Below are 26,226 nucleotides of genomic sequence, written 5' to 3'. Positions count from 1 at the left end.
CTGGGATAGACTGGAACCCTGGTGAAGATAAGCAGTACAGAAAATGGATGGATGGATATGTTTAATACATCCCCCACTAGTCAAAACACACTACCATGATTAATATTGTGTTGGTGGAATAAGAATTAAGATGATTAATCCACCTGTTTTCATCTAACGCAGTGGTTTGCCATTTTGACATTCTACTGCCCTCTGCCATTGACTGAAAATGACATTAAGGTGCCCTTAGGCTTGCATTGGGAATGGGGATTCTGGGTTTAGTCATGAGATATTGGCAAGGCAAGTGCTTAGACTATAATGTTATAGCGGTATAATATACGATACAATGAAAACTATTTTAGCTACAGCGGGCCGGGCATCCTGACATTCTTACTCCTTGACAATCGCGCGGGGGTTGTTTGTGGTTCACTAAAATGTTAATATGTGCTTCGTCGAAGCATTGTTTCCTGATGAGAGGCCATCATGAGGATTCAGGAATCATCGTTTTTTTTGTTGCACCGGATTGGTATGTATGCCAGGATCAATCACTAGGTTCAAGCGTAAGTCACCAACTGTAGTTTGTTTACAATTTAGTTCAGTTTTGTGTCGCTGGGTGTGGTCAAACAAAGAGTTGTTCTTGTCTTGACTGTGTTTGGAAATTCTTCCTCACAAAGTTAGAAGTTGTCGTACAGTAGTTTTTCAAGAATTGGTTGGTGGACACTGGAGACCTAAATTGGATAAACATGGTAAAAGCCCTACCAATAATAATTTGGTCGTCACTTGTCAGAAACACGGAGCATTCACATTTTGTTCCAATGCACATCATAAAGTGGTTACAAGGTTTTCATTGGAAGGCAGTGATGTGGTTTGTGATTTACAATGTTGCCTCATCTTCATCAAAGAAGTTTTATCTCGTTATTTTGCATCTCAAATATAACAGCACGTATGCCTACATTTTAAATTCCAGCCACACATGGCTCACCCTTGTCCTGACTTATTCGAACAAGCTGCTGGGATGACATACTTTTGTTCTTACTCTCAGTCTCATGCAAAGATGCACTCTAAGGTGCTGAAATCAGATTTGACATGAGCTAGTGTTTGTCAAGGCCAACTAAAAGTCGGTCAGTGCCCTTACAGGCAACCGAGTTTAGAACCCTTCCCTTGCTGTAACCTCTTCTTTTAACCAGTAGACATGGAAGGCACGGCTGACCTACATGCTGTAAGGAGGGCTCTTGCTCTATTGTTAGTGTGTACTGGTGGGGAATTGAGGTCTTTTCTGTTAGGAGGTGATCCGTTGAAGCCGCAGACTATTTCAGCAAAGCCTAGAAAAAACCCTCGGAAAGCTACAGAAAGCGCAAGCTCTCAGAGAGTGGGGCAAGCATTATTCGGCTCACGTCTGTCAAGCCACACTGCTTGTGTAACGTGCTTGTGTGTTGGTGACATGGATGTGAGTCTGTGGGTCCATGTGGGAGGGAGCTGCTTGACTGACAGACCTAATTCCCGCAACACTATGGAGCTCCATACATCGTTAATCATTGACACAAATGAACATCCCGCTGTATCCTTTCAAGGCGAAAAGATCCGGTTTCTGGCTGGTGCTGTATGTGTGTGTCCACTATACACCATGAGTTGGTAAGGCTTCTATTGCAGCTTGACGTCTTAGCTGGGGCTTTGCTTCAGTGCTCCCATGATGAATGACATGGTTACAGAGCTCACCTTCTTGGATGGGGGAGGGGGGGGGGTGTCCTATCACCATGTCAAGGTCAGTGGTTATGAAGCTTATAAAAGTGGCAACCTTGTGAATTTACTAAAACATTCATTATGGTACATTTCATCTAATACCAATTGTATTAAATGTCAAATTATTTGTTGTCTTTGAGAACGTTAATTGCCCACCAGGTTCTGGCCATAGGAAAAAAACTGCCTCTTTTACACCTGCAAAATAGCGGCATAATTTTTGGCACCAGTAAAATAAATAAATAAATAAATACATAAATACATAAAAAAATTGATAAATAAATACATAAATGAATCAATCAATCAATAAATAAATAAATAAACAAACAAACTGTAGTTACATGCACATGGTTCAATGTTAGACTGAAACGGACGCCGATGTAAACAATATAAAGTTCAAAAAGAGCTATGATGTGCGGTGTCAGGCAAGACTTCAACATATCTGTACAAGTAGGATTGTCCTGATTAAATTTTTTGGGGTATCTGCCGTGACCAAGTTCCGATCCAATATATTGGAATTGCAAGTGTCGGGAAACCACTTATAGATAGACACTGGCATTAGGCAAGTACACATTTCTAAGTCACCGCAAATTTTCCACAAACTCACAAACCCTAACATTTTGTAATATAAAACTAAATAACAAAGTAAGCGGATGCTGTACCATTTGGTAATATATTTATCCCTTAAGGATTTTCTTGTTGCTTTGTGGCCATTAAATATTATGAAAAATATAAAATAAAAATAAATTAACATTAAACATAAAGTGCCTTTAGAAATAAATATGACTTCTTTTAACCAAAATGCTTTGTGATGTTCACATATTTCTGTACCTTTACAACAAACCAAAAAACTTCATCTATTCAACTAATGCAGTTTGAGCCAACACAAAAGATAGCTTATTCGGTAAATCATATACAGACTTCCAAACAAAATCTTCAATGGGAAGCATAAATCCCTCAACAGCTTTAAAACAATATTCTACAACATCAACTGTCTTAATTTGGAGGACGTCACTCACCAGCTCCCAGTCGTTGCGCAACTCATTCATAAAGTGCGCCGTTACCGTGACATATGATTCTGTAGCAACGGAAATCCAGCCATGACGTCAGAGCTGTCCTGCATGCTTTTTTTCAGTGATTCCAGCACTTTTGGTCATGTTGTACTGTTCGGGAACAGCTTTACAGGCACAATACTTTCGCTTTTACTTTCGCTGTGGTGCGTCGATGTGATGAATAATCGATGTATTGGCACACCCCTAATAGCCATAGCATTTGTTCTCATCTTGGTTGCGGTTGAGCTTGAGCCTGTCCCAGCCATTGTATGAAAGGTGAGGTACTGTTCTTGACAGAGATTAACTTGTTTCACACTTTTATGAGAGTAAAAGTTTAACATTTATTGTGAAGGCAATTAAGATTTTATGATGGAAACACTTTGAATATGGAACTGATCAAATCTAAATTAAATTACTCCCTATGGAGAAAAAAATGTCCTATTCCGAACAAATTGCTCGACCAAAATACCAGAATGTTCAATTGTTCAACCTTCGATGCTCCACTTTACGTCAACCAGGCAGATAGTAGCTTGCTTTTGGATTAACTGTGAGTTAAGTTGAGGCTGGTGAATCAGCCTCCTCCACTTGTCCATAGGCGGTTTATAAGAAATTGCAAGGCTTTAATACTAAAAATAGCCTTATCATGACTTCAGCAGAAACGATCATATGCTGTAGCTTATTTCCCTCTCCACATCTCCATAGGAAAAAAGGGTGCTATGAGATCAAAGCAGTTTCAAAATATTACCAGCATATCCAGTAAGGCAGTAGAAAAGCTGCATTTTTCTGATGCTATGCTGATATCATCTATCTGTGATACAGTTATGCTCATAAATACACAGACATAAGCTGCATGCTGCCTTGTCTTTGCTTTTTAGTTTTACTTCAACTCCCGTCTGACAATCAGGTAAAAACATATAATTAGCTTGTATTGTTTTTATTATCTGGCTAGCTTGCAAGCAAATTGTCTGGCGTACTCCATTGGCCTGTATGTGTTGTCTTATGCCCATCATTTTTGAGCAGAGAAGACATTTGCTCATCATGTGATGTTGCCTACCTACAGTATATAGTGAGAGGGCACAGTGGGACAAGAGGCGGCTAACGACATTAGTGCAAATGTCTGATTTCCTACTTTGCTCTGTAACCAAACCCCTTTGAAGATGGACACAAAAAGCATCAGGTCACTACATTAGACACACAATCCTAAATGGTTTGTTTAAAAATAGACTCCATAAAGCTCAAATTTTCACTGAGTGGATACAATTTGAAACATAGTTATCTACTAAGCTGTTACAACTACTCGGCTCTATATTTTCTCCAACCAAAAAATAGGCTTGCATGCCTGCAGGTTCTAGGGAAACATACATTTTCCTTGTTAAATCTATGATGTATGGATTTATATATATTTTTTGCCGTTATGATTGTATTTGTCCAGTGTGGAGTAAATGTATTCTATCCATCACAAAGAGTTCAAGGTCTGAAATAGGAGCAAGAAACCCATTCTCTTATATCACATAGAGAGCATGTCAATGGAAAAACCCATTATGTTTGCCTTCAGGCACTTTCCAATTTAACACTGTTCTCTTATAATGTGGTTATTCAGCAAACCTTGCAGCCATCTTCATCTAATTGCATTTTTTTTTTCAATAAATTGATAAAGAAAAATTAGTACACGCTGCAGCCTAAACCCCCTATTTATATTAATGCAATACAGTACCCATCCAAATGAGAAGCTCAGCTGGCTTTACTCATTATCAGCCATTTTAGCCTGAGCTGAAATGACAAAACATGTCAACTGTGTTCATTCTCTTGAATGCCCTAAAAACTTGTAAAATGTTGGAGTCTAAACATTTTTGGGGAAATACACCTTGAATTTTCACTCCATTAAACAAAAAACAGAAACATGAATAGGTAAATATGAGGTATGTTTTGAATTGCGTGCCTACGGCAATGCTAAGATAATGTCCATGATATTAGCCCCTGCTAATATGGCTGCCACATATGGTAATGTGCATTACCTTTAAATGGAAAGTCGTCCCTGCCAACATGACCGCCACATAGCCATGACTGTTAACCGGCTGAATTGTCCTGACAGTATACATGTGACAACAGCGGCACAACTCAGAAATACATGTACCAATGGCAGTAACAAGCGGACAGTTCTGGAACAAAGAGATTTGACAAATACTGTACAAAGGGGCATCTTGAGTGGACTTGACATTATTTGTTGTCTGTTAAATCCGGACTCAGTTGGTTCCGGGTTTGTTAAACCGAGGTTCCACTGTACACTGTGTGTCTTTGAGCATTACCAATTGTGCTATGTCGGTAATGAGCACGACAAGCTGGTAATAATGCCCAGGGAAGGTATGAGAAAGACTTTTCTCAGTTGGGCGTCTTTTCTACACTACCGGTATTCTTTTATCTGTAGCTTTACACAGACTTAACGAATCTGTTCATTCAGTGATTCCCTGGCTATTTCCCTTTCTTGCTGGCATGTTGGAGAAAAATCCTGGCCAAATCCTTCATGTAATAAGCTTTGTATAACAACATCTTAAGATCAATTACTCGTTGGCACAGTGCCATTGAATGCACATTTATTGCAATTGTTTGGATGACTTGGAAGAGTTTGCTGAGAATTTTGTCATTTTAATTTAAACAAAATAGTGATCAGGGCTTTGCCTTTTTAAAGGGATACTTGACTCATTGAGCCATTTTCAGGAGTAAAAAGTGAATTTTGTCCAGAATTAGTTAAATAACTTCATAATTTTTCATGTGCAATTAATATATTATTAATATATTTCCATGGTCCCAAAAAACGTATTTATATGTTTTTCCTGATTTTTAATTATTTTATTTTTTTATGCTAGAGCATACAGAAGGCTTTGCTGCAGCCTCTGACCGGAAGAGGTAGCTTATATGCAATGGTAGTTATTACAAAAAACGGCCAGCACGTGGCAGCAGAGTTGTACACAAGTAACAATGGTTTTGTTATTTATTACACATCTGTACAATAAACTTGCATCCTTTAATCCTTAAATTGACATAATGAAATTTGTTGACAAGGTGATTCTATGGACCAAATTGTAAAATGAAAATGACTGGGAATGATGGAGTTAAAAACACATTTTCCCACTTGTTGTCACCTGTATTAAGGAAATAGATAACGACCAATCACGGCTCACCTGTTTTCTAGGTTTGGTCAGCAATTAGCTTTTAAATGCATTAATTGTTCATGAAAAATAACAAAGTTATCACATTAATTATAGACAGAATATTATGTTCTTACTGTTGAAAATGGCTCCATGAGTCAAATATCCCTTTAAATTAACATTTTTTTAGGATTTTTTACATTTTATGATAACAGAATAAAATATATACATACTATTTTCCTGGTCAATTTGCCAGCAAGCATGTCTGTCTAGCCAAACAAGCAGAGATTCATGCATTTACCTGACAAAAACACAAAACTCTAGACAAAATCATCAAACTGAAAATTGTTCATCATTTCCCTTGAATTGCTTGGTCAAGCCTACTTTGTTTGACTCCCTTCTAAAACTGTAGCCTCCTGGAGGAAATTGATTTTATTTTTTTTTACCCCACTGACTTCCACTCGAGTGTGTTAAGGGCACCACAAAGTGTGCCCGGCTGGATTGAGGTAAATACGAGTCTCTCCAGCCTATGTTGCACTATCAAGTAGAAATGGTTTGCAGACTCCCATTTGCCCTCAGGTTAACCCACCTAGAATCCACAGACCCACATATCTATTAAATGTGCTAACTGAATTGGGCTGATGGTTCACTGTTTAGACCTGGGATTAAGGGATTGTCAAAAGACAGTCTGTTCCCTTCTAACTACTTTCTCAATTCACTGTTATGAATCAAAGACCCTGTCCATAGGACCAAACCTAAACTGAACATAATCCTTGCCAAATGGACTGGCAATTAGCTCAACTAAAGACTTTTTGGTCCCTGCCAGTACACAGGATCTGCATTTTAAGCAGAGCAGCATAAACTGAATGTCTGTATTCATCCAACACTCTTATCACTTCCTACCAAAAAAGCATCCACACATCATCACATCAAGAAATATTGCAAGCCCAACCAAATAATGATGGCACCGAAGAAGAGTAGCATATAAAACAAGTCTACATTTTTTAGAGATGCGGCCTAAACTCCCTCATAATTATCTTGTGGAGTCAGGGTTTCAAACATCTGTTTTTATCCCAATTACAGTGGATCTTAAACCAATTGCAAAACAAATGTTCCCATAAGATTTTTTTTCATTTATTCCAGACTAAAACTGTCATGAGCATAAAACCTTTATTAACTAAGTGTTTAAAAAGAAAGAAAGATTTCCCCTCATACAATGGAACAAATACAAGAAAACAAACAAACACAGAATGAAAACAAAAAGCATAAAAACAAAACAAAAAAACCCAACAACAACAGTTGGATTGTCATCATATTAAAAAATTTGCACACAAAGCAAAAAAATTTAAAAGTAGATACATTTATACGGACAGCAGCAGAGCTTGTAACACTAGTGACTAGTTGATTAAATATTTGGTGGTTCATAATTAGCAATCAAGTAGTATCAAAAAGGGTTCCCACACTTTTAACAAATTTATCTCTTAAATTATTATTATCAAAACATATCCGCTCCAGCCTTACATACTGTCATTTCATTTAGCCATGTATTAGTAGTAATAGAGGGAATTGCACTGAGAGACTGAAGCAACTGGAGTGTCCCTAAAGCGAACACAAAAGCACAAGTAGGGCATGTAAAATGTGACACCACCCAAAGAAGCCTTTGAGCCTCTGTGCGAAGTATTAACTCCAATATTTGTAGATGACTGAAAATAGTTAACTTCTGTGGCAATTGCTTACTTCCTTTGTCACAATGATGAATGTGGTCATACCTATCAGACTGTGCCGGGGTTCCAATGTCCTTTGACAATGAAGGATTGTCCATTTGTGCCACGAACAGAGCACATCAACTGGGTGGATAAGCCCTGCAGAAAAGCAATAACAAACACTCTCTTTGTTACTTGCACTTTTTAAAAATCATCACATTAAGACTAGTGGCACGCAACCTTTATTTTCATTTGATGGCCATACATATACACCAACAGTATATTGTAATAGGTTATAACAAAAGGTGCTGTTTGCAGGTGACTGAATGCCAAACAACTCTGACAATTTGTATAATCACAAGAGGCCTGTGTAAGCATTATACAAACGTGTTTTTCCCCTTACTTCAGACTGAAACTCTTACGAAGCGGAACAAACTAATCTGTAAGTGCTTAGCGCTCTTGGCAAGCAGGCAGTGAATGTCCCAACCCACCACCCAGCCTTGACCCTCACTTCACTTCCCTCGCACTCCTTGGCCTTCTGCCAAGGCTGACCTGTCACTTGGGTGCTGGATGGTGGGAGTAAACTGTGCAGCAGCAGAATCTCCAACCAGGCTGAGGTAAAAATATCATCCTTCAAACAATGACACGCACTTCTTTGTTTTTTTTTAATTACTTTTGAACCTCAAAGGTGCAACTTTTTGCTTTCTTGCATTGATCCCAGCAAAGGTGTAATATTGCCCAGCTTGTGCACTTTTAACCCCTAGGCGTTATTGTGACCATTTTTGGGCTTTTTGTTGGTTCTGACCAAGCCATTTCAAAATAAAATACTGCCCACGGGTTAAACAGTAACACAGCATCCCACAATCATTATTAAAGGCAATGCTATCAGTTAGTACTAGTGTCTGCTGTGGCATTTTGCCAGACAGTGACATTGACTATTTACATGCACTCTATTATCGGGTTATGGTCAAAATTCCGTTTTCTGAAAACGGAATAACCTGTTTACATGCGTGAGCGGTTAGAGTTACTCCTGTATACATATCCAGAATTCCCATTCCCAATCCCAACTGCGACACACAGTTGTCATTACGCAAAAAAAAAAGGCATCATTTCTGCTTTTATCTTTCTCTGGTCAAAGTGTTCCTTCACTTTTCACGGGTGTTATGTTCCACGCCCACCTGCGATAGTTGAATTTCCACAAAGTAGCGGCCGTTAAAAATGTCCACCCCCTTCAATAACGCTAATACTGTCTGTCACCTTAATGAGTTCTTGCGGAGTTGCATAAAAGACCAGCCTATCTTAAGTTAATTGCCTTCAGTTACCTTCTCCTGCAAAATGCACGTGTGCACGGAGGAGGGGTGGAAGAATGAGACACACTCATTATGTGCTAACTGGGATCTGTTCTAAAAATAGATCACTGATGGGACACTGACATGCTAAGAATTGAATGAAATATTGCCAAATATTCTATAATGATTCAAAGTGTAAAAGATTGTATTGAATAAAAGAAAGCTGTTTATATTTATTACAAAACGGCCATCAGGTGGCAGCAGAGTGTAAGAGATCAACCAGGGCCATGTTGCAAAAAGCTCTTTCCCCTTCTGGATATTCACAGATTTGTGAATACTGATAAAACTTAGCTACATTCTAATGCTAATTGCTGCAAAATGGAAACATAGAAATTTAAATATTTTTTTTCCTGATGAAAGAAGAGACTAATCTTTCTTTTGGTAGGTTGCATGTTTTTTTTAGCAATAGAACACAATATTCTGTGGGCCTTGCAAAATCAGTCAAAATCCAGTAAAACAGTAAAAATGGGTGGGAATTTTAAGTACTGTAATCGGTTGTCTCCGTGTAGTATATACACTGTGGCATTTTCAGCATAGAGATGGAAAATAACGACAAAATGCAGCAGGCAAATCAATGTATTGAGGTTAGGCTTGCTTAGCGAGTGGCAACGTAAAATGGTCGCTGCACATACAAGTAGTTTGTGTACTGTAGATCAAGATTCCTTGCGAATAGAGCATACGCAGAACATAAACAAATGTTCCGTTTAATGGGGGTGTCCTGATACGCGTTAATATGACCAAGTATTCAGGATAGAAAAGGCGTAACTCAGGGGTCTTATTCAGGTTTTCACAACCCAAATAAGCCTTTCAAAACCCAAATATTGCCAATATTTGGGTTTTGAAAGGCTGACTTCATGAAAACATCGTATTTTTAACAAAACAGGGCTCGGGAAGTGAGTGTTAAGTATAACACTTCACACTTCACACTTCTGTCTAGGCATTCCCTTTAGCAGAGGGGTTAACCCGACTCTGTTACAGCTTTGATATTACCTCGCAGAATATTGGTTTTCATCCATAACTGAACTCTTCATGAAGTTTAGGTCAATGTTATCTCACACTTAGTGAATCTGGTGTATGCACTTTGTGTTCACATCTTTACCTGTTTGAAATACTGGATGTGCAAATACCCATATTTGAAAGAGAAGATAGAAAAAGCAAAGTGAGAAAGGTCGACAGCAAGAGGGGGATTAGGTGGACCTGTGCACAGATGGCTGCGGGAAGCATATGTCCCACTTGAGCTGTTCAGGCTGGTCCCTGCCAGATCCGAAACAGTGACAGAAGTATGCAGAGCAAAAAGGCTACCTTAGAACGGGTGGCAAGATTTGCGCAAGCAGATGCCAAAAAACATGTTTGGAAATTTCACAGGGAACACCGCAACAGAGGAAAACCACATCGCCGCTTCACATGTACATTTGGAATACCACCACCATTTGCAAATAAGAAAATTATTATTATGTGATGCAATTGCCTTGAGTTGCAGTGGTGACCCCCTTGGGTGAAATGTTAGTGGGAAAAAGATAATCTGCTTAGCTAGTGGAGTTATTTACCACTGCCCTTACTAAATATTGGCTTGTCCAGGAAAAGCCTTTACTGTTTCCAATTCCAATAATGGACAATCATGAACTGTAGCTGTTCTGTGTCTCCCGGCTCATAGTCGACTGTCATATTTGGACAACTGATTCTCTACCTGACATTATTATGTATTTTGTCTGCATGCGTAGTTCAGTGTTCACATTTCCCAAGTTTGGTTTTACTGTAGGACATCTAACGTTAAATGCCCAATTTGGGACATTGCCATTGTTTTTTTTCTTTCGTGTTACTGTATATATGGCATAGCATGGCAGTAGAAGCAGGGTGGTACTTTTCTTGCCCCGTTATATTGAAAGCAATGTCACAGTCCTGCAAATATTTAGTACTGTACCTCAGTGGTCCCCAACCACCGGGCAGTGGGCCACTTTGAAAGAATAAAAAAAAAAAAACGTACTGTACTTCCGGTTAATTGATTAGCCGAGGCTTAAAAATATTTTATTTTGAAAAGTGACCGGATTCTCGGTTTTCTTGACACATGTCAAGATGCTAATTATCTCAGTCGCATAGCGCTGATTCTAATCGATAAGTTAGCAAAATGAGTAAAAAAAAACAGACATAATTAGAAAGTTTCTTTGTGAATGGAAAATAACCATGGTTTGATATGTCCTCATGTAACCTCTTATATAAGGCTGAACTGTTGGCGGAATCGAGCCTGAGAACTTAAGGTAGTTAAGTTGAATGCCTTGTTTATACTGCAGTCCTCCCCATTTCGAAAACATGTTTTCGAGGCAGGACACCTGCAGTCCTCCCTATTTTAGAAACATATAATTACTGAATAAATACTGTCTGCTGTAGTTAACTTATTCCCTCTTTCCAAGTTACTACTTCATGGGGTTCAACACTTCCTTTTCAATACACTGTAGGGATGGATTAGCACAGACATGTACTGTATTTCTGGTAAATGTCAAAAGCCAGTCCGCCATTATGGGCTCACAATTGCTCCATTGACGAAACATTTTGGGCGCTGGAAATTCCACTTTGTTTGGAGTTTTTAGGATGAGCCAAATTTGCCTCGATGAAACTCAACAAATGTCACACACAGATATGGATATGATAATTATGCATTGTTGGTAGCAACTAAAACGTCAGAACTGCTTACAGTTATGGTTGTAGCTGCAACCTGTTGCTTTGAAATACACTTACGAATCTACAAATGTGTCTTTGTGTGGACATTCTGTATCTATTTTTTTTTTTGGACAGAGGTGGGTCTGACTTTGGAGTAAAATACCTATCGGTATATGTACTGTATATAGCCATACTAGCCTAGTTAGGACAGCAAGGAATGGAGCTTGGTTTTCATTTTAATAATTTCACACCTTTAATTTGTATTTGATAATCACATAGTGTGATGGCCTCTAAGATGAAAAGGTCTTACTGTATATGGTTAATGTTAAAATAAAATGACCGCATTTGACTAAAAGTCAAACTTCATTTTTCATCGTATGGCTGGTTCTGCAACTTCTACTCGGGTGCAACTTATATCAGGGATGTGATTTTTCCGCTAATTCGCGGAATTCCGCTTTTTTTATCCCCCCCAAAAAAAATAGTTTTTTTTTTTTTTTTTTTAGTAGTTCATTGTGTATGCACATGACTCCGACAGATAACATCTTCTGCTATAACAAAGACATTTGTGGTATGCTCTAATATGAGTTACTTTTCATTTGGTCATGATATAATTATTTGTTCATGCTTCCCCTCCCCCCCACTGGGCACTGCCCTGGACCTAGCTGGGTGCCAGCGGCCCCCAGACCCCCGGCTAAATTTTCAGATATTTTCACTTTGGTCAAATCACATCCCTGTTATATGTATTAAAATTAGAGCTCAGATTCTAGTTAAGGTAAGCCATTTTAAATTAAAAACAAAAACCTTTCCATAGTTAGAAGTGGAAGTTTCATCCAACCAGAACTTGTTTGCTGCCGTCAACACGGGGTGCATATGGAAATTCACTAACCCTAACACCACTCTGAGAGTTTGTTTGGAGAAGCAGATCCTTCTCCCTTTGCATTAATTTCCAAATGCAGACTATGTTTTAAACTAAACTCCATCTTAGCACCCACGCCACCCTTTTTCCCTTCAATAATTCACAGTTTTTTTTTAAGGAACTTTGTTTATAGAGCAATAACAATTGGCTGGTGCAATATATTGGGGTTGCCGCAATCGATTAATTTGTCGTAGTAGTAGTGTGGAAGTTGACCATTGTTGTGCCACTGATTGGACAATTTATTCAGCGAGTTGCAGAGTTCAAGTCAATAACACTTGCTCAAACAGCTTGATGCAATGGTGTGTTTACATTTAAAGGGATAAATGTGTCCAGCCTTCAATACAGCAGGCCCACTAGAACGGTTATATTAATAGTAAGGTTTAAATATACATTGGCAGCATTTTAACTTTCATCCAGAAACAATTTCACTACGGGCTAAAAGTTGAATAATAATAGAAAGGTGCTTAACTCCCTGCAATTATCATCATCATTATCATCATCATCATCATGACAGCAGAGATTTTTTTGTTTCGTAATATTTTTTTCAGTGATTGTCATTGTATCGTCTTGAGCTGTCCGTTTGATGATTTTAGGTTGAGCTTTTGTGATTTTTCTGGAAAACATTTTTATTTTGTTACTCAAAAAACATGCCATACAAAGTTGTTATTAGACAAAAATGATACAGATTGTTTCTCAAGGAGCTTTACTCAGTTGTTTAAAGAGGTACTCAATGCCAAATCAACTTTTTTTTCATCTTCATGCCAGCCGGACCACGCCCGACCCCCCTCACCCCTCGCAAGCCCAACTGTCCTCCAGGCAACTCGCCCCTTTGAACGGCATTTTCAAATATTAGTGAGGGGCGGAGTAAAAGTCTGGTTGGGGGCTGAGTTACTCTTTAAAAATAACACATTTTGTCTGTGAAATATTGGGCTGGATTTTAAAAAGTGTGTCAATGCTAAGAGTCATCATCTCTCTCGGGAACAAGCTAACACAAAGCTAACATAGCATTATTTAAATTACTGCTCATGCCCTTGTTCTGAAATGTTGATTAAAAAAATTGTGCTTGGGTTGCGATTGAATTTAAATGTGGCTGTATAATGGACAGTACTTTCACATAATTATCTGGAGGAATTGTCTACTGTTAGATAATTGCTCACACTCCTTATGGCAAAGGCCAGTTTTAATTCTCTCATATTTTTCACCCGCTAATTTGTGAGATCCATTCATCTTTATACGCTTTAATTTTTTGCAGTGAATGTCAGCTTCCTAATTACCATTGAATCCGTTATTCAAAGGGCGCTTTTGAGATTTTGTTCTCTACATCTTTTATATGGTTTCTAGTGTTTTTTACCTATGAATGTTATGTTCCCGATGGCCACGGCAGTCACATTTCATGCAGCTGTTGAGGGAGTGAGGGAAGGAAGGTATGACCATCAGACCTATCCAGAGTGTGCCTTTGAGCTTCTGGTACTCAGCAGACCCTTCAACCCCACAAACCGGCCGTCACGGATAGAAACTGAGCAAGGCTTTAATATGGAGAAAAAAAAATCTCACTGCACAATGGCAAACAGAACTGCTGTAGCCACTGAGAACTGTATTATTACATGAGAAAATCGGTTAGTATGCCCACACCTTACATCAGTGCTGAAGTTACAGTTTAAGCTAGAGTTGTTCCGAAATTGAATCACAGCCGATCACATCATTTTCAGATGATCATTGTCAGATGAGAAATATCGGATCCCTTCATCAAAACAATTCTGAGGTACAAAGATCTTGCTAAACGGAACATCATTATAGGTAAATATTATATTATAGAATATAACATTTTGGGTTCGCGTGGGGTGTAAATAAGACGAGAGGCAGGAAGGAGAATACGTCCACATGAGTGCCGGCATTCTGCAAAAATGTACATGGCCTTATTCAAGCTGCAACCATCTATTTGTACCTTCGTGACCCAAATAAAGGAGACCATGTTACTGTACCTGGCATTTCAATGAGTTGATTGACAAATGTAAGCGCCCATAAGCTGGCATGATCATCAAGGGGCACACTTTCTAATCAGTAAAAACACGAACGACTGTTTCAACAACAATGGATGGAGTTCTAGTTTTACTCATGTAATTTTGCACTGTTGGAAACTACTGATTTATTGACTATTTAAGATAATTTTTTTTTGTTATTGCACTAATTGCAAACCCCCCCTCTCTCTATCTAAATTTATTATTATTATTATTATTTTAAATTCATTTATGTATTTATTATTTTTATTTTATTAATATTTTTATTAATTTTTTTAATGTTTTAATTTTTTATGTTTAAATTTTAAATTTTTTTTATTTTTTAATTTAATTTTATTTTTATTTTTAAATTTTTAAATTTTTAAATTTTTAAATTTTTAAATTTTTAAATTTTTAAATTTTTAAATTTTTAAATTTAATTTTATTTTTATTTTTAAATTTTTAAATTTTTAATTTAAGACAGGATATTTAAATGCAATTTGTTTGCATCATTATTTTGTGCTGCACCACTGATATGCTCGAAAAATGTTATTTTAAACACTGCTGCACTAGACTTATAGCCGTGTAAAAAAAAAAAAGTATCAGAGGGTGCAGACATGCACAGAAATACATACAGCAAAGAGGAACTTGTTTGCGAATAGGCACAATTTACAGTCAATCCCTCTGACAAAAGCTGCCCTAGAACAGCATGTCAAGAGAGCAGTGTACCAAGGAGGCCACGTGTTGGGGGAAGTGCTCACACATCAGAACTACCTTCATCATGCGGATGGGGTACTATGAGCCCTTCTTGACATGGCTACGAGATGCAGGTCGATCCGGCTATGAATATGTCTCCTTGCAAATGTGAGTACGGATGTGTTGGGGGTAGTAGTGCAAAAAAAGCTCAGTTACAGTGCTCAGCCCTGTTTTTCTGTGAAGGTGAATAATATTCTTCCCTGTGACAGACCCAGCAGGTTAAGCCTCCTTTGAGTCTTGTGAGATAGAAGGGAACTTCCTAGAAATTATGAAGTTCCTAATTAAAATCATGCACCAAGAATTGTGTTTTTTTTTTGTCATGATCTGCGCTTTTGTTGATTTTGTTTTGATTGGATTTATTTTTGTCATTTTCCATGTGTCACTTTTTTTCCATGTCTGTCTCATTAGGGTTTTGTATCCACCTATCAACCCGGTCCCTTGTATTTACCACCCTGTGTGTCTTGTCCAAGTGTTTCTCGTTGTCTTGCTAGTATTTGCTTACCTGGTTTATTTCCATGTTTGTCGGATCCTTTCTTTTGCTTGCTGATGCTGATGTTGATGTTCCTTTTGCTGTCATCTGTCTAGTAAATCATACCAACATGTCATGTTTCCTTTGGTTGTGAGTTTATTTCCTGAGTTTCTTAGTTAAATTGAAGCTTGCCTTTTTGGACTTTGTAGTATTTTGATAATCCCACACACCTTGTTTGCTGTTTTTGTTTCTTTTATGAATAAGGAATTCTTGAGATTCTATTGATGAAAAGCGGCCAATTGATCACTGAAGTCAACCCATTCAACCATTTTATGCCACAGCGGAAAAAATGGTAGCCATTTTGAATTTTCAATTATCTCTTAAGTTTGGCAATATTAACCATACATGACACTGATTAACTTGTATACATCACAATGATGTAATTTCAAAATTATTTCCCGTAGGATATAATATAAAATGAATTTCCCATAATAACACAACTTTTATTAAAAGTTTTGCAGTGTTCTAAAGATCAGGAATAAGGATCGTTATCAAGCTCGTGTAGAGCTTGCTGATGAGCTGATTATATAAATCAGGTGTGTTGGAGGATGGAAACATCCGGCCCTTGAGGACCAGGATTGGGGAAGCCTGCTCGAAGCTCACCGACGTTTTATGTCTCATGAGTACTTCTTGCATCACAGAAGACATTTTGAGGCATAGTTTCCAGAAAATATAGGTTGAACTTCAAATTGTACCATTTTTGGAATGTTCAGCTTCAGAGGTTTCACTGAATTTATCCTGATGTTAGATCATCATCTTTGCAAAATACGCTGTGGTAACTTAATTAATTAGAAACTAGCAACTGCCTTGATTACAACCAGTAATTAGTAGAATTATGGCAAGGTTTAAATCCAGTTAAAGATAGAAAATGGAGTGTATACAGAAAACAACACCTGGTACCTCAGTTTCATATCATGTCAAAAATTGCCTCTTTTGACACATATTTGTCAGGAGGTTTATAAATACAAGTGTGACACCTTGGTAAGGGATTACAAAGAAAGAGATAACAGTAATCATTTCTGGATGAATAGTGCAAAGACGCTTAATACTGATAAGCAGACGGTGAATGAACGTCAAGGACAAGTCAATCAAGATGAAGAAAAATGTGAAGTAGAGATTCTGTCTGCATGTAATGTGCTACAGTCATACTTGCCAATTGCCATGATACATTTTGACACATAGTGTATATCTTGAAAAGTGGGTTGCATAAATTTTTGACATTCTATCAGATGTACAGCGAGTGTACATTTACACTCTGTTCGACAATCGCCACGTTTCAGGCTGACTTAAACAAAACGAGATGGTTGTTAGACAACACGGGTGACCGAATGGGCACGTGTGACAGACCGTGATTGCTGTGTTTGTCTGGTGAGTTGTGTTTAACTTGTCAAAACATTTGCCGCAGCAGCTGTGGTGTGGATAAGAAGAACGAATGCAACAATACCTGACAGCACATAATGGGGCGTAACACAACTTGCAGGAGGTCCGTATTGGGTCAAGAAGAATATTTAGTCCCGGCATCTTACACTCACTGCACACAACTTTTCTATCTGTATTGTTTAATTTACCAGCAATAGCCACCATGGCATACTTGTTTAGAATTCTAAATGTTGATTGTGTGTGTTTTGTCTATTTGCATGTGTGTGTGTGAGAGAGAGAGAGAGAGAGGGAGAAATTGAGGAGAGGAAGAAGGAAAAGGACAATAGAGTGTGACTGTGCAGTGTGTATGCAAATAATGGGCTCTTTTGTATGTTATGTTAGAAGAGATGGATTAGTGAATTATTTGTTGACAGACAAGTAATCTTATCAAACATTTATTAAACGGCAGTATACATATGCCCCTCGACGCTGATGCCGACTCTGGCGCGCAAGAGGTTCATTTGAGCCTGCCAGGGCCACAAACCTGCTCCAAAGCTACCCAACATACAGTACATGTTTTATCCATAGAAAGCCTTGACAGAACATGATAAATGAAATGTGAGGGTTGTGTCGGGCTGGGAGGGAACATACTGGCTTATTTGGTGAACTGTAGGCCAGATTGTGGCGCACCTTAGAGCCTCTGAGACTCCATGCCTGTCCCATAACAGACAATGGCCAAAATTCCACTAAATGTCATGCAAATGTCGGGAACATAGTGTGAATGTAGCATTCTGTTGCCATTAGCTACAATTGGTCAGGTTTCATGGTACATGGGCCTGATTGTGAAAAGAACAATGAGTGGGAAATGATTCCAATGGAAGCTGCAACTCAGCTTTGAGAACCTCCACACTACCGTTGATATTCTCTCTTCCGATTACGACATGGTCATTGAAATAAATTGACACCCAAAAGACTGGAGTTTTCCAAAAAACACATGGATTCCCCCACCAAGCTTCTGAATAGAATAGCCTTGGACCAATGCGGATGCTATGTTACATCCAGCAGCAGATTGCAAACAACTGTGTTTTCAATCAGTTGTAATGTGATTACGAGGAAATCTCAAGACTTTAAAAATATTCTAGAGAGAAATGTGCTGTGCAGTGTCGCAATGCTTTGGCTCATTCACAGGTTATATGTCTTCCAGGAGGATAATTACCCAAAACACACAGCTCTCCTGACTACACTAACGTTGCCTTCTACGGCCCTCATCTAAATCCCTTTTAAAACCTTGTATCGAAGGAACTGAAGCATAGGGGAAGGTACTTTTCAAACATTAAACATTTGTAACAGTTTGCTCATGAGAAGTAAGCCAAAATATTTTTGACAAGTGCATGAATGTTACTGAGAGCTACAGAAAAGGTTCAACAAAACTAGTTAAAACTTAAGGAGAATATAAAGTTACAAGTACCACTGACTGTCACACCCAACTAAGTGGGGCGAAATTCGTTCTCCACATTTGACCCATCCCTTGAGGGAGCGGTGAGCAGCAGGGATTGCGCTCAGTAATCATTTGGTGATCTAACCCCCCAATTCCAACCCTTAATGCTAAGTGTCAAGCAGGGAGGCAAATGGGTCTTTTTTTTTATAGTCTTTGGTATGACCCGGCCGGGGATTGAACCCACAGCCTTCCAGTCTCAGGGCGTACACTCTACCACAGGGATGTCAAACTCATATTAGCTCAGGGGCCGCATAGAGGAAAACATATGACCAAGTGAATCGGTAAAATAACGGTATATAACTTAAAAACAATTGCCGTCAATTATACGCGGGTTTTCGCTATTTGTGGGCCAGCCCTAAATTACGGAGCTCAACTGTTATCACATAGTTCCAAAAAATAACACGGACGTGTTAAATCGACCTGTTTTGCAGACATATTATTCTCAGAATGCGTTGTGTGGCACAGTTAATGAAGTTATAAGGGCGTTAATCTTAGTCATATGTATTTGTGGTACCAGTAATTTAATTTGTGTCATATTTAACACGTTTATGTCGGTCGATGATTTATTTATTATTATTTTTGAAACAAACCGTAACTTTAGGTTGTGTGTAAAATAATGACATCCAGGACGATTCCATGCACAAGTTGCATTGCTCATCAGAGGACTGCTTGTGAAATTATGAATTTAGATGTTTTGGTTGTGGCCGGCTGATTAATTGGTCCAACATTAAAACAATTTTTTTTACTTTACACAATTGCCTCGCGGGCCAGATTAAACTCCTTTGCGGGCTTAATCCGGGCTTAATCCAGCCCGCGGGCTGTATGTTTGACACCACTGCTCTACCACAAGGGCACTGAGCTGTATCATTGACTGTCAGACATGGTCGAAACATACATGCATGAGACACTTTTTTCCCCCTCATTTCATCTCAACTCATTCACTCCCAGCCATTTTCACTGAAGCAACCCCCTTCACTCCTGGCTCTTTTACTGGATTTTGACTGATATAGCAAGGCACACAGAATATTGTGTTCTATTGCTATAAAAACATGGAACTACCAAAAGAAAGATTAGTCTCTTCTTTCATCAGGAAAAAAAATAGTATATTTATATCTGTTTTTGTTTTGCAGCAATTAGCATTAGAATATAGCCAAGTTTCATCATTATTATTATCAAATCTGTTTAAAACACTGGGGAAAACAACAAGTTGCAACATGGCCCTGGTTGATCTCTTATACTCTGCTGCCACCTGCTGGACGTTTTTTTTTGTAATAATTACCATTGCTTTAAGCGACCTCTTCAGGTCAGAGGCTGCATCAAAGCCTTCTGTATGCTCTAGCATAAAAAAACATACAAAAACATATGCAAATATTTTTGGCTCCATGGCAATATTTAAAATAGAATGTTTTTAAACGTTTTTGGGACACTTTTAAGCTGCACGTCCACAAATCCGACTAAAGTCTTCTTTGTTCCTACAGGTGCTACCTGTTGGATGGGATCTCAAAAGGAGCCTGGCTGAACCGCTCGAGCATAATTTTTGCTGGGAATGACCAGTGGTCCGCAGACCCACGTGTGTCCATCGTGTCCAGCGTTGGGGACAAGCATGAATACAGCCTTCAGATACAGAAGGTGGCTGTAACAGATGATGGTCAGTACACGTGCTCAATTCAAAGCGAGCGCAACCCACGACCTAAACTTCTCAACTTAATTGTAAAAGGTATGTACATATTGTATATTATGTTTGTCACTGTTTTGAGATGATTTTATGTGGGTATATCTATCTAATGGTTTAAAAACATGTACTGGTAACGGTAAGTCAAGACCCATGCATTCTAACAAATAGTATTGATATTGTTGGCCCCTGTTAATCTGAACCGTGGTTGCACGGAATGGCAATTATACTTAAGCATTATTAAACAAAACATACTGTATACTTGTGCAGTCCTTGATACTGAATGTTTCATATAGTAATGTTCAGTCATTTTTTAAGACATTAGAATATCAAAGTCTTTATAGTCTTTTGATGTGTTCAAATAGGGATCTTATTCAAGTAACTAATTAATGTCACTCATAATTACAACTCTTATGTACCTACCACCATATGTGCTGATTTCTTCTCATCTTAGTGGAAGAGCATGTGCTTTGAGAATTTATAGTACAGAATGACTGAAAATCAGACATTTTTTGGTGGATGTGAACCAACACTGTGGGGCATATTTTTCTGCTGAATGCTGTGCAGCACAAAATATAGGCTTGGTTGACTAAGGCAGCTTTAATTCAGTCTCCTTGCTTTATGATAGCAGACAAAAATACACATATTCTTTTGAGACTGATGTGAATTGGGTGGTAGCATTCTGTATGTGACACTGAATTGAAGAGCAGTTCTTCAAATGTATTGAACATCATAAACATGCAGCATATATCCTTGGAGGACAAAATTGAATCTGATTTTGTGAAACTCTCTGTAACATAGTCAAAGATTGTATTTGGAAGATTGAAAGGCTGAGAGCACAAGGAAAGTATTCACTGTCACTGCAGTCTTGGCTGAGTTTGTATCCGGTATCATCAAACTGTTGCTTGTCAGCGTTCTCTGAAGTCTATTTTCCCAATGCCATGTCATATTTATTTATTGTGATAAAACTGAGGTTTATAAGTCTTTTGGTAACGAATATATATGAGGGAATTATCAGTCAAGCTGTCAGAAGAGTTAATAGCGTTCTGTTTTTTTTTAAATTCACAACAGGGCAGTGGCTAGCGATGAGGCGCATTGGTTGGAAAATGATTGGATTTAGTTTACAAGGCATGATTGGGACATTTAAAGATCTCTTCTTGTTGTGTAATCTAGTCAAACTTTGTTTTATGTGTGTGTGTGTTTATGAAATTCATTTATTATACAGATGATCGGCGATTATTGCGTGGCTAACGGTTGTCATGGTTTTGGCTTTGGAGTTGTTTATTGTTGTGATAGCTCTGGGAAAGAAGCTATCTCTGCCTGTTTGTCCGAGTCGTTGTGACCTGGAGCGACGGCCTGAGGGTAACAGTTTGAACAAGTAGTCACTAAGGTGAGAGGCATCCTTGTTTGTGTTGCCAGCTCTGCTGAGGTAGCAAGAGCTGTCCTCCAGGCTGGCCAGAAACAACTAGTGATCTTCTGTTCTGTGATGATCACTCTCTGCAGTGTTCTCCTATCCGCTGCCATGCAGCCCTTGAAGCAGGCTGTGATACAGTACACCGGGATATTCTGTATGGCGTCCTTGTAGAATGTCACCTGGACGTACACAGTGCGATTAAATATATATATTTTTTTCTCAGAGCACTTAACATTTTGGTAGCACTGGAAGTAAATGTCCCTCCATTTTCACTGTATTACTGACTGCCACTGAGCATGTGAAGACATAATTTGAAGGACCAGTATAGAAAGAGATTCAAAATATCACTCACCATTAGCGACGCTTCAACGTGACCGGTTGTATGCCGTATAGATACTTATAAAGGCGGCAGCCGATAAAACTGCAATTACTGTTAAATGCCATTCAATATCATCAGAAATACAATAATGCCTCAAAATATTGTCATATAATTTTGAGGCCATTTCACCCATCCCTAATTTATGCCAGTTAAAAAGCCATTGCCTACCATGAACATGAGCTCAGAATTTGCAGTGCTCTCAGGCCGTGCTGTTTTTACATCTTTTCTAAGCCGTAATATGCCAACATCCATCTGCTTGCTCTGCAGTTTAAAAGCGAGTGGGTATAAAGTGGAGCTGTGGTTGGTATGAATACGCCCGTAAGTGTCTTTTGAACAATCGTCCATGCTTGCGTGGTTGTCCATTACACTGGGAGGCAAGAGGCTTTTGAAAAGAAGCTCACGCTCACCTCCCTTTAGTAAAGGGTTACTTTCAGAAGGGTCATGAATATAAATCAGTTTTAATACGGAAGTGTCCAGGATAATAGCATTGGTACTTTTTCATCCTTACTCCTTTTAATCAGTGGTGCTTTGAATTACGAGCACCCTAATTTACAGAATTTTTAAATTGTTTTGATTTCTGGCTTGGGTCAATGCACAGTAATGACGCTTTGTAAAAAATACATACATTCTCTTTTAGTCTGTTTTACTTTTTAAAACGTAGCTAAAAAAAAAAACTGGTGTTGGTGCTTCAAAGCCCAGAACAGATTATTTCAATCTCAATTAATTTTAGTTGGAGATATTGATTTTATACACAAGTAAATTGACTTACGAGCTCAGTCGAGAAACAAATTCAATTTATAAATCAAGGTATCATTGTATTTGGTAGTAAAATATTGCAATGCTTTTCCATTGACATCACCATTATGTGATTATGTGAAAGTCAATGCATCAGTGAAGCAACATGTATAGCATCTCTTAGGTGCTTAAAGTCAGATGAGGTGAAACATCTATTTTTATGGGTTTATTATGTGATGTTGATAAGTTCTGTCTGAACTTCTGTTGGCTCTTTTGTCTTTTACGGTTGCTATACTATGAATGACCAGAAAGAGGACCGATTTAATGCTAAAAAAGTTAAATATTAGAATAATACCAGAACGATCAAATACACAGTCATGGAGCTTTATCTACCACGCCAAAATGATTCCCTGTTATACGTATACTGCCTTAGTCAACACTCACACAGGGGGTGAACCTGCACAAATGTCTAATGGTATATGTACCAAACTTGGTCTTAATTGGTTTTAAATGGTCTAAACTAAGTGCGCAAAGGGTGCAATAGATGGGAAATGCGCACCTTTGCAATAAGATTATGGAGCGATCACTGAGACACATAACGGAATAAAATGGTTACCTACACAAAACGGTTAGGCTTACTCGGCACATTGGTTGTGTAGTTTTTGCATAATCCCACTAACGAAATACATTGGTTGTGTAATTTTTTTGTAATCTTTCTGACAAACGCCAACAACTATATTTTCAATGCAACATTTGTTCTTACCTGCAAGCATCAGTGCTGCTTTCATGTCTCTTTACTTATGTGGATATTTCCTATTCACACCAAACCTCCAAATATCATGTGCTCAACTGAAGTCATCTGCTTGGCAGACAGTAATGATCACTACAGGATCATCATGTTATTGTAGTTGTTGGCTTAATGTACAACATTCTGTAATGGGAATCTTACCGGGGGTGTTCCGGGTCAGAGCAGCTCTTTACAACTGGCCATATGGCACAAGCCAGCTGAAGCTACTGTGCCAGTTTTCAGTCTGATATGTTTCGTAACGGCTTGATTTCCTAATGGATGGAATCGTGTGAGAGGCCTGCCACACACCAAGTCACGTAGTCAAATGCGATTCAACTGCATAGGGGTGGGAATCTCACCAGTAAGAGACAATTTATTATGTATCTCGATACATGGAGTTAAATATGATTTAAAACCAATCAGCGAAGAGCGGGTGTGATGTTAGAAAAAGGACTTGTGGGCGTTTCCTTCATATTCTGACCTATTGTATGCGTGTTGAATATGTGTGACTCAGATCGAGTTATCGTATTTTTACGAAATGGGGATGTAGCACTTCTCCCGGTGTTATTCGTATAACCGTATGCCATACATGATGGCATTTTTGCCGTAGTGGCAGAAAATAACATGAAAATGCGATGGAGAAATCAATGTATTCAGGTTAGGCAGCTTTAGCGAGTGGCAACGTAAGATGGCCGTCAGTGACTTCAGTTCTCGCAACGGCAATTAAGCGTCATTGCTAGTCCGTTCATATAGAAGTCCGTGGTCTTGACACGTCTTCTTCTGAAATAAATGCTTCCAGTGCTGTCAGCTACTGGGGTTTTATTGACTGTGTTTTTTTGGTTTTGGTTTTTACTTTAGTTTTACTGCTGAATGAAAACTATCGCCTCTCCTGCGCACCATTTTAAATGTTAGGATGGACTTCCTCCGCCGAAGAATACGTCACGGCAAATTAACAAATTTGATTCCATTGTTTGATTTATACCTGGCCGAACAGCGACCAATAGAAAGCTGCACACTTCTTTTCTATCAAGGAAATGGGTGTGGCTATCCAGACTAGTTTTTGTCTGTCGGTTTAAAATTCAATCGGAAATTGTGTCCAATTTTATGAATAATACCCATTTTTTTTCTTGATTAGCTATTTGAAAATTTATCTTACCGTAATTAATCAGGTTATACCTAATTAGGTGTCTCAATGCCAGCATGAAAGTCATAGCAGAGGTCTGCATAGCTCAGCTTCATTTGGTGGCGCCATGTGCTTTTTCAGATCATTCACTTGTTTACACTGAATCAATAGTATTTCTGCTGGTTGCAGCTAATAGCACACGCTTAAGACACAATTAATTAACAATCAATTCTATATAATCCACTAAATTATTAACAAGTAAATTGATCATTATGCCCATTCCAACCATCATTACAGCTAAAGCAGTCATAGGGCATTGTTAAACTTTGTAAAATACAAATCATATGCTGTGCATTAAAGGCAAGAGGAAGTTTGAATATGGCTGCTGTCTTATATCTCCTAATCTTTGAATCGCCGTGTGACATTTATCCAAATCACAGCTCTGTTTAACCTCACTAAATCAGATGCCGCGTTCTGTTCACAAAGCTCCATTCTTATTAAACAGCACCCTCAAGAATGATGTAGAATTAAGAAAAATACAATTGCTCTGGTGTAACAGCTTTGGAAGCATTGGAGAAACATCAAGGTCATTGGAATATGCTGAATTAGTGAAATGTAATGTTTTTTTAAAGCAAGATCTTACACATGCCGACCTATTTATAGATTCTGAGCATTTTCTCATCTTGTACTGAGGAATGAGAGATTGTTATCATTCCAACCACACCACTCAGCCTCCATCCCTCTCTGTTAATTAAGATTGCAAATGTGTTAATGCATTAAATATGCACCCTGTCTAAGAATATCTTGTCACAGTGAAAGGGGGTTGAGGCGTTTCACTCTAATGGCCCTTGGCAGTCTGTTTAATCACAACACACACTTTTTGGTCAAGCTGTTGAAATGTATTCACACATTTCACCAACACAATGTATGCTGCATGTTTATTTAAATCCTCACAAAAAATACAGTTAATGCAATTAGTACAGACCTATACATGATTGTAACATGAATGCAGGATTTTCATGATTTCTTTAAATTACACAAGATGATCACATGTGATGTCCTGTAAAGGGTTAACAATTTTACAAATGTCAAGACATAATCCGCCATGTGATGAAAAAGCTCATGGACATTAATATGGATCAGAGCAGATCTGAAAAGAGAACTCACCGCCCGCCCCTCTAGGATGACTCAGACGAATATGTGGAGGCTTGAAGTTCCAGGTTGTCGATCCATTCACTAAGTCAGAAAAGAGAAAAGGCATAATTAAATAACACGGCCTAGCTAATCACAGATGATTCATAATATGCAATAAATCTGTCACTCTCATAAATAATTAGCAGGTGTACTTGAAACTGATTTCCGCATGACCTAGCACAAATATCATCCTGTCACTTTAAAACATAACATCTACGCTTTCAGCAAATGTGTATATCTCATATA

At 38.3% G+C, this 26,226-nt stretch overlaps 1 protein-coding gene across 2 annotated transcripts in view; it reads left to right on the top strand.

The window, feature by feature from the left end:
* negr1 (neuronal growth regulator 1) overlaps positions 1-26,226 on the top strand; it is a 161,043-nt gene that overhangs the window by 26,313 nt on the left and 108,504 nt on the right. For both annotated transcript variants that reach the window (XM_077584275.1, XM_077584274.1), the window contains exon 2: positions 20,155-20,393. In XM_077584275.1, coding sequence (XP_077440401.1) covers positions 20,155-20,393 — 239 coding nt within the window. The remainder of the gene's footprint in view (positions 1-20,154; positions 20,394-26,226) is intronic.

The sequence above is a fragment of the Vanacampus margaritifer genome, chromosome 13 (assembly GCF_051991255.1).
Source record: "Vanacampus margaritifer isolate UIUO_Vmar chromosome 13, RoL_Vmar_1.0, whole genome shotgun sequence".
Taxonomy (NCBI): Eukaryota; Metazoa; Chordata; class Actinopteri; order Syngnathiformes; family Syngnathidae; genus Vanacampus; species Vanacampus margaritifer.
Note: the sequence above shows the minus strand (reverse complement) of the source record. Positions and strands in the feature narration are given on the sequence as shown.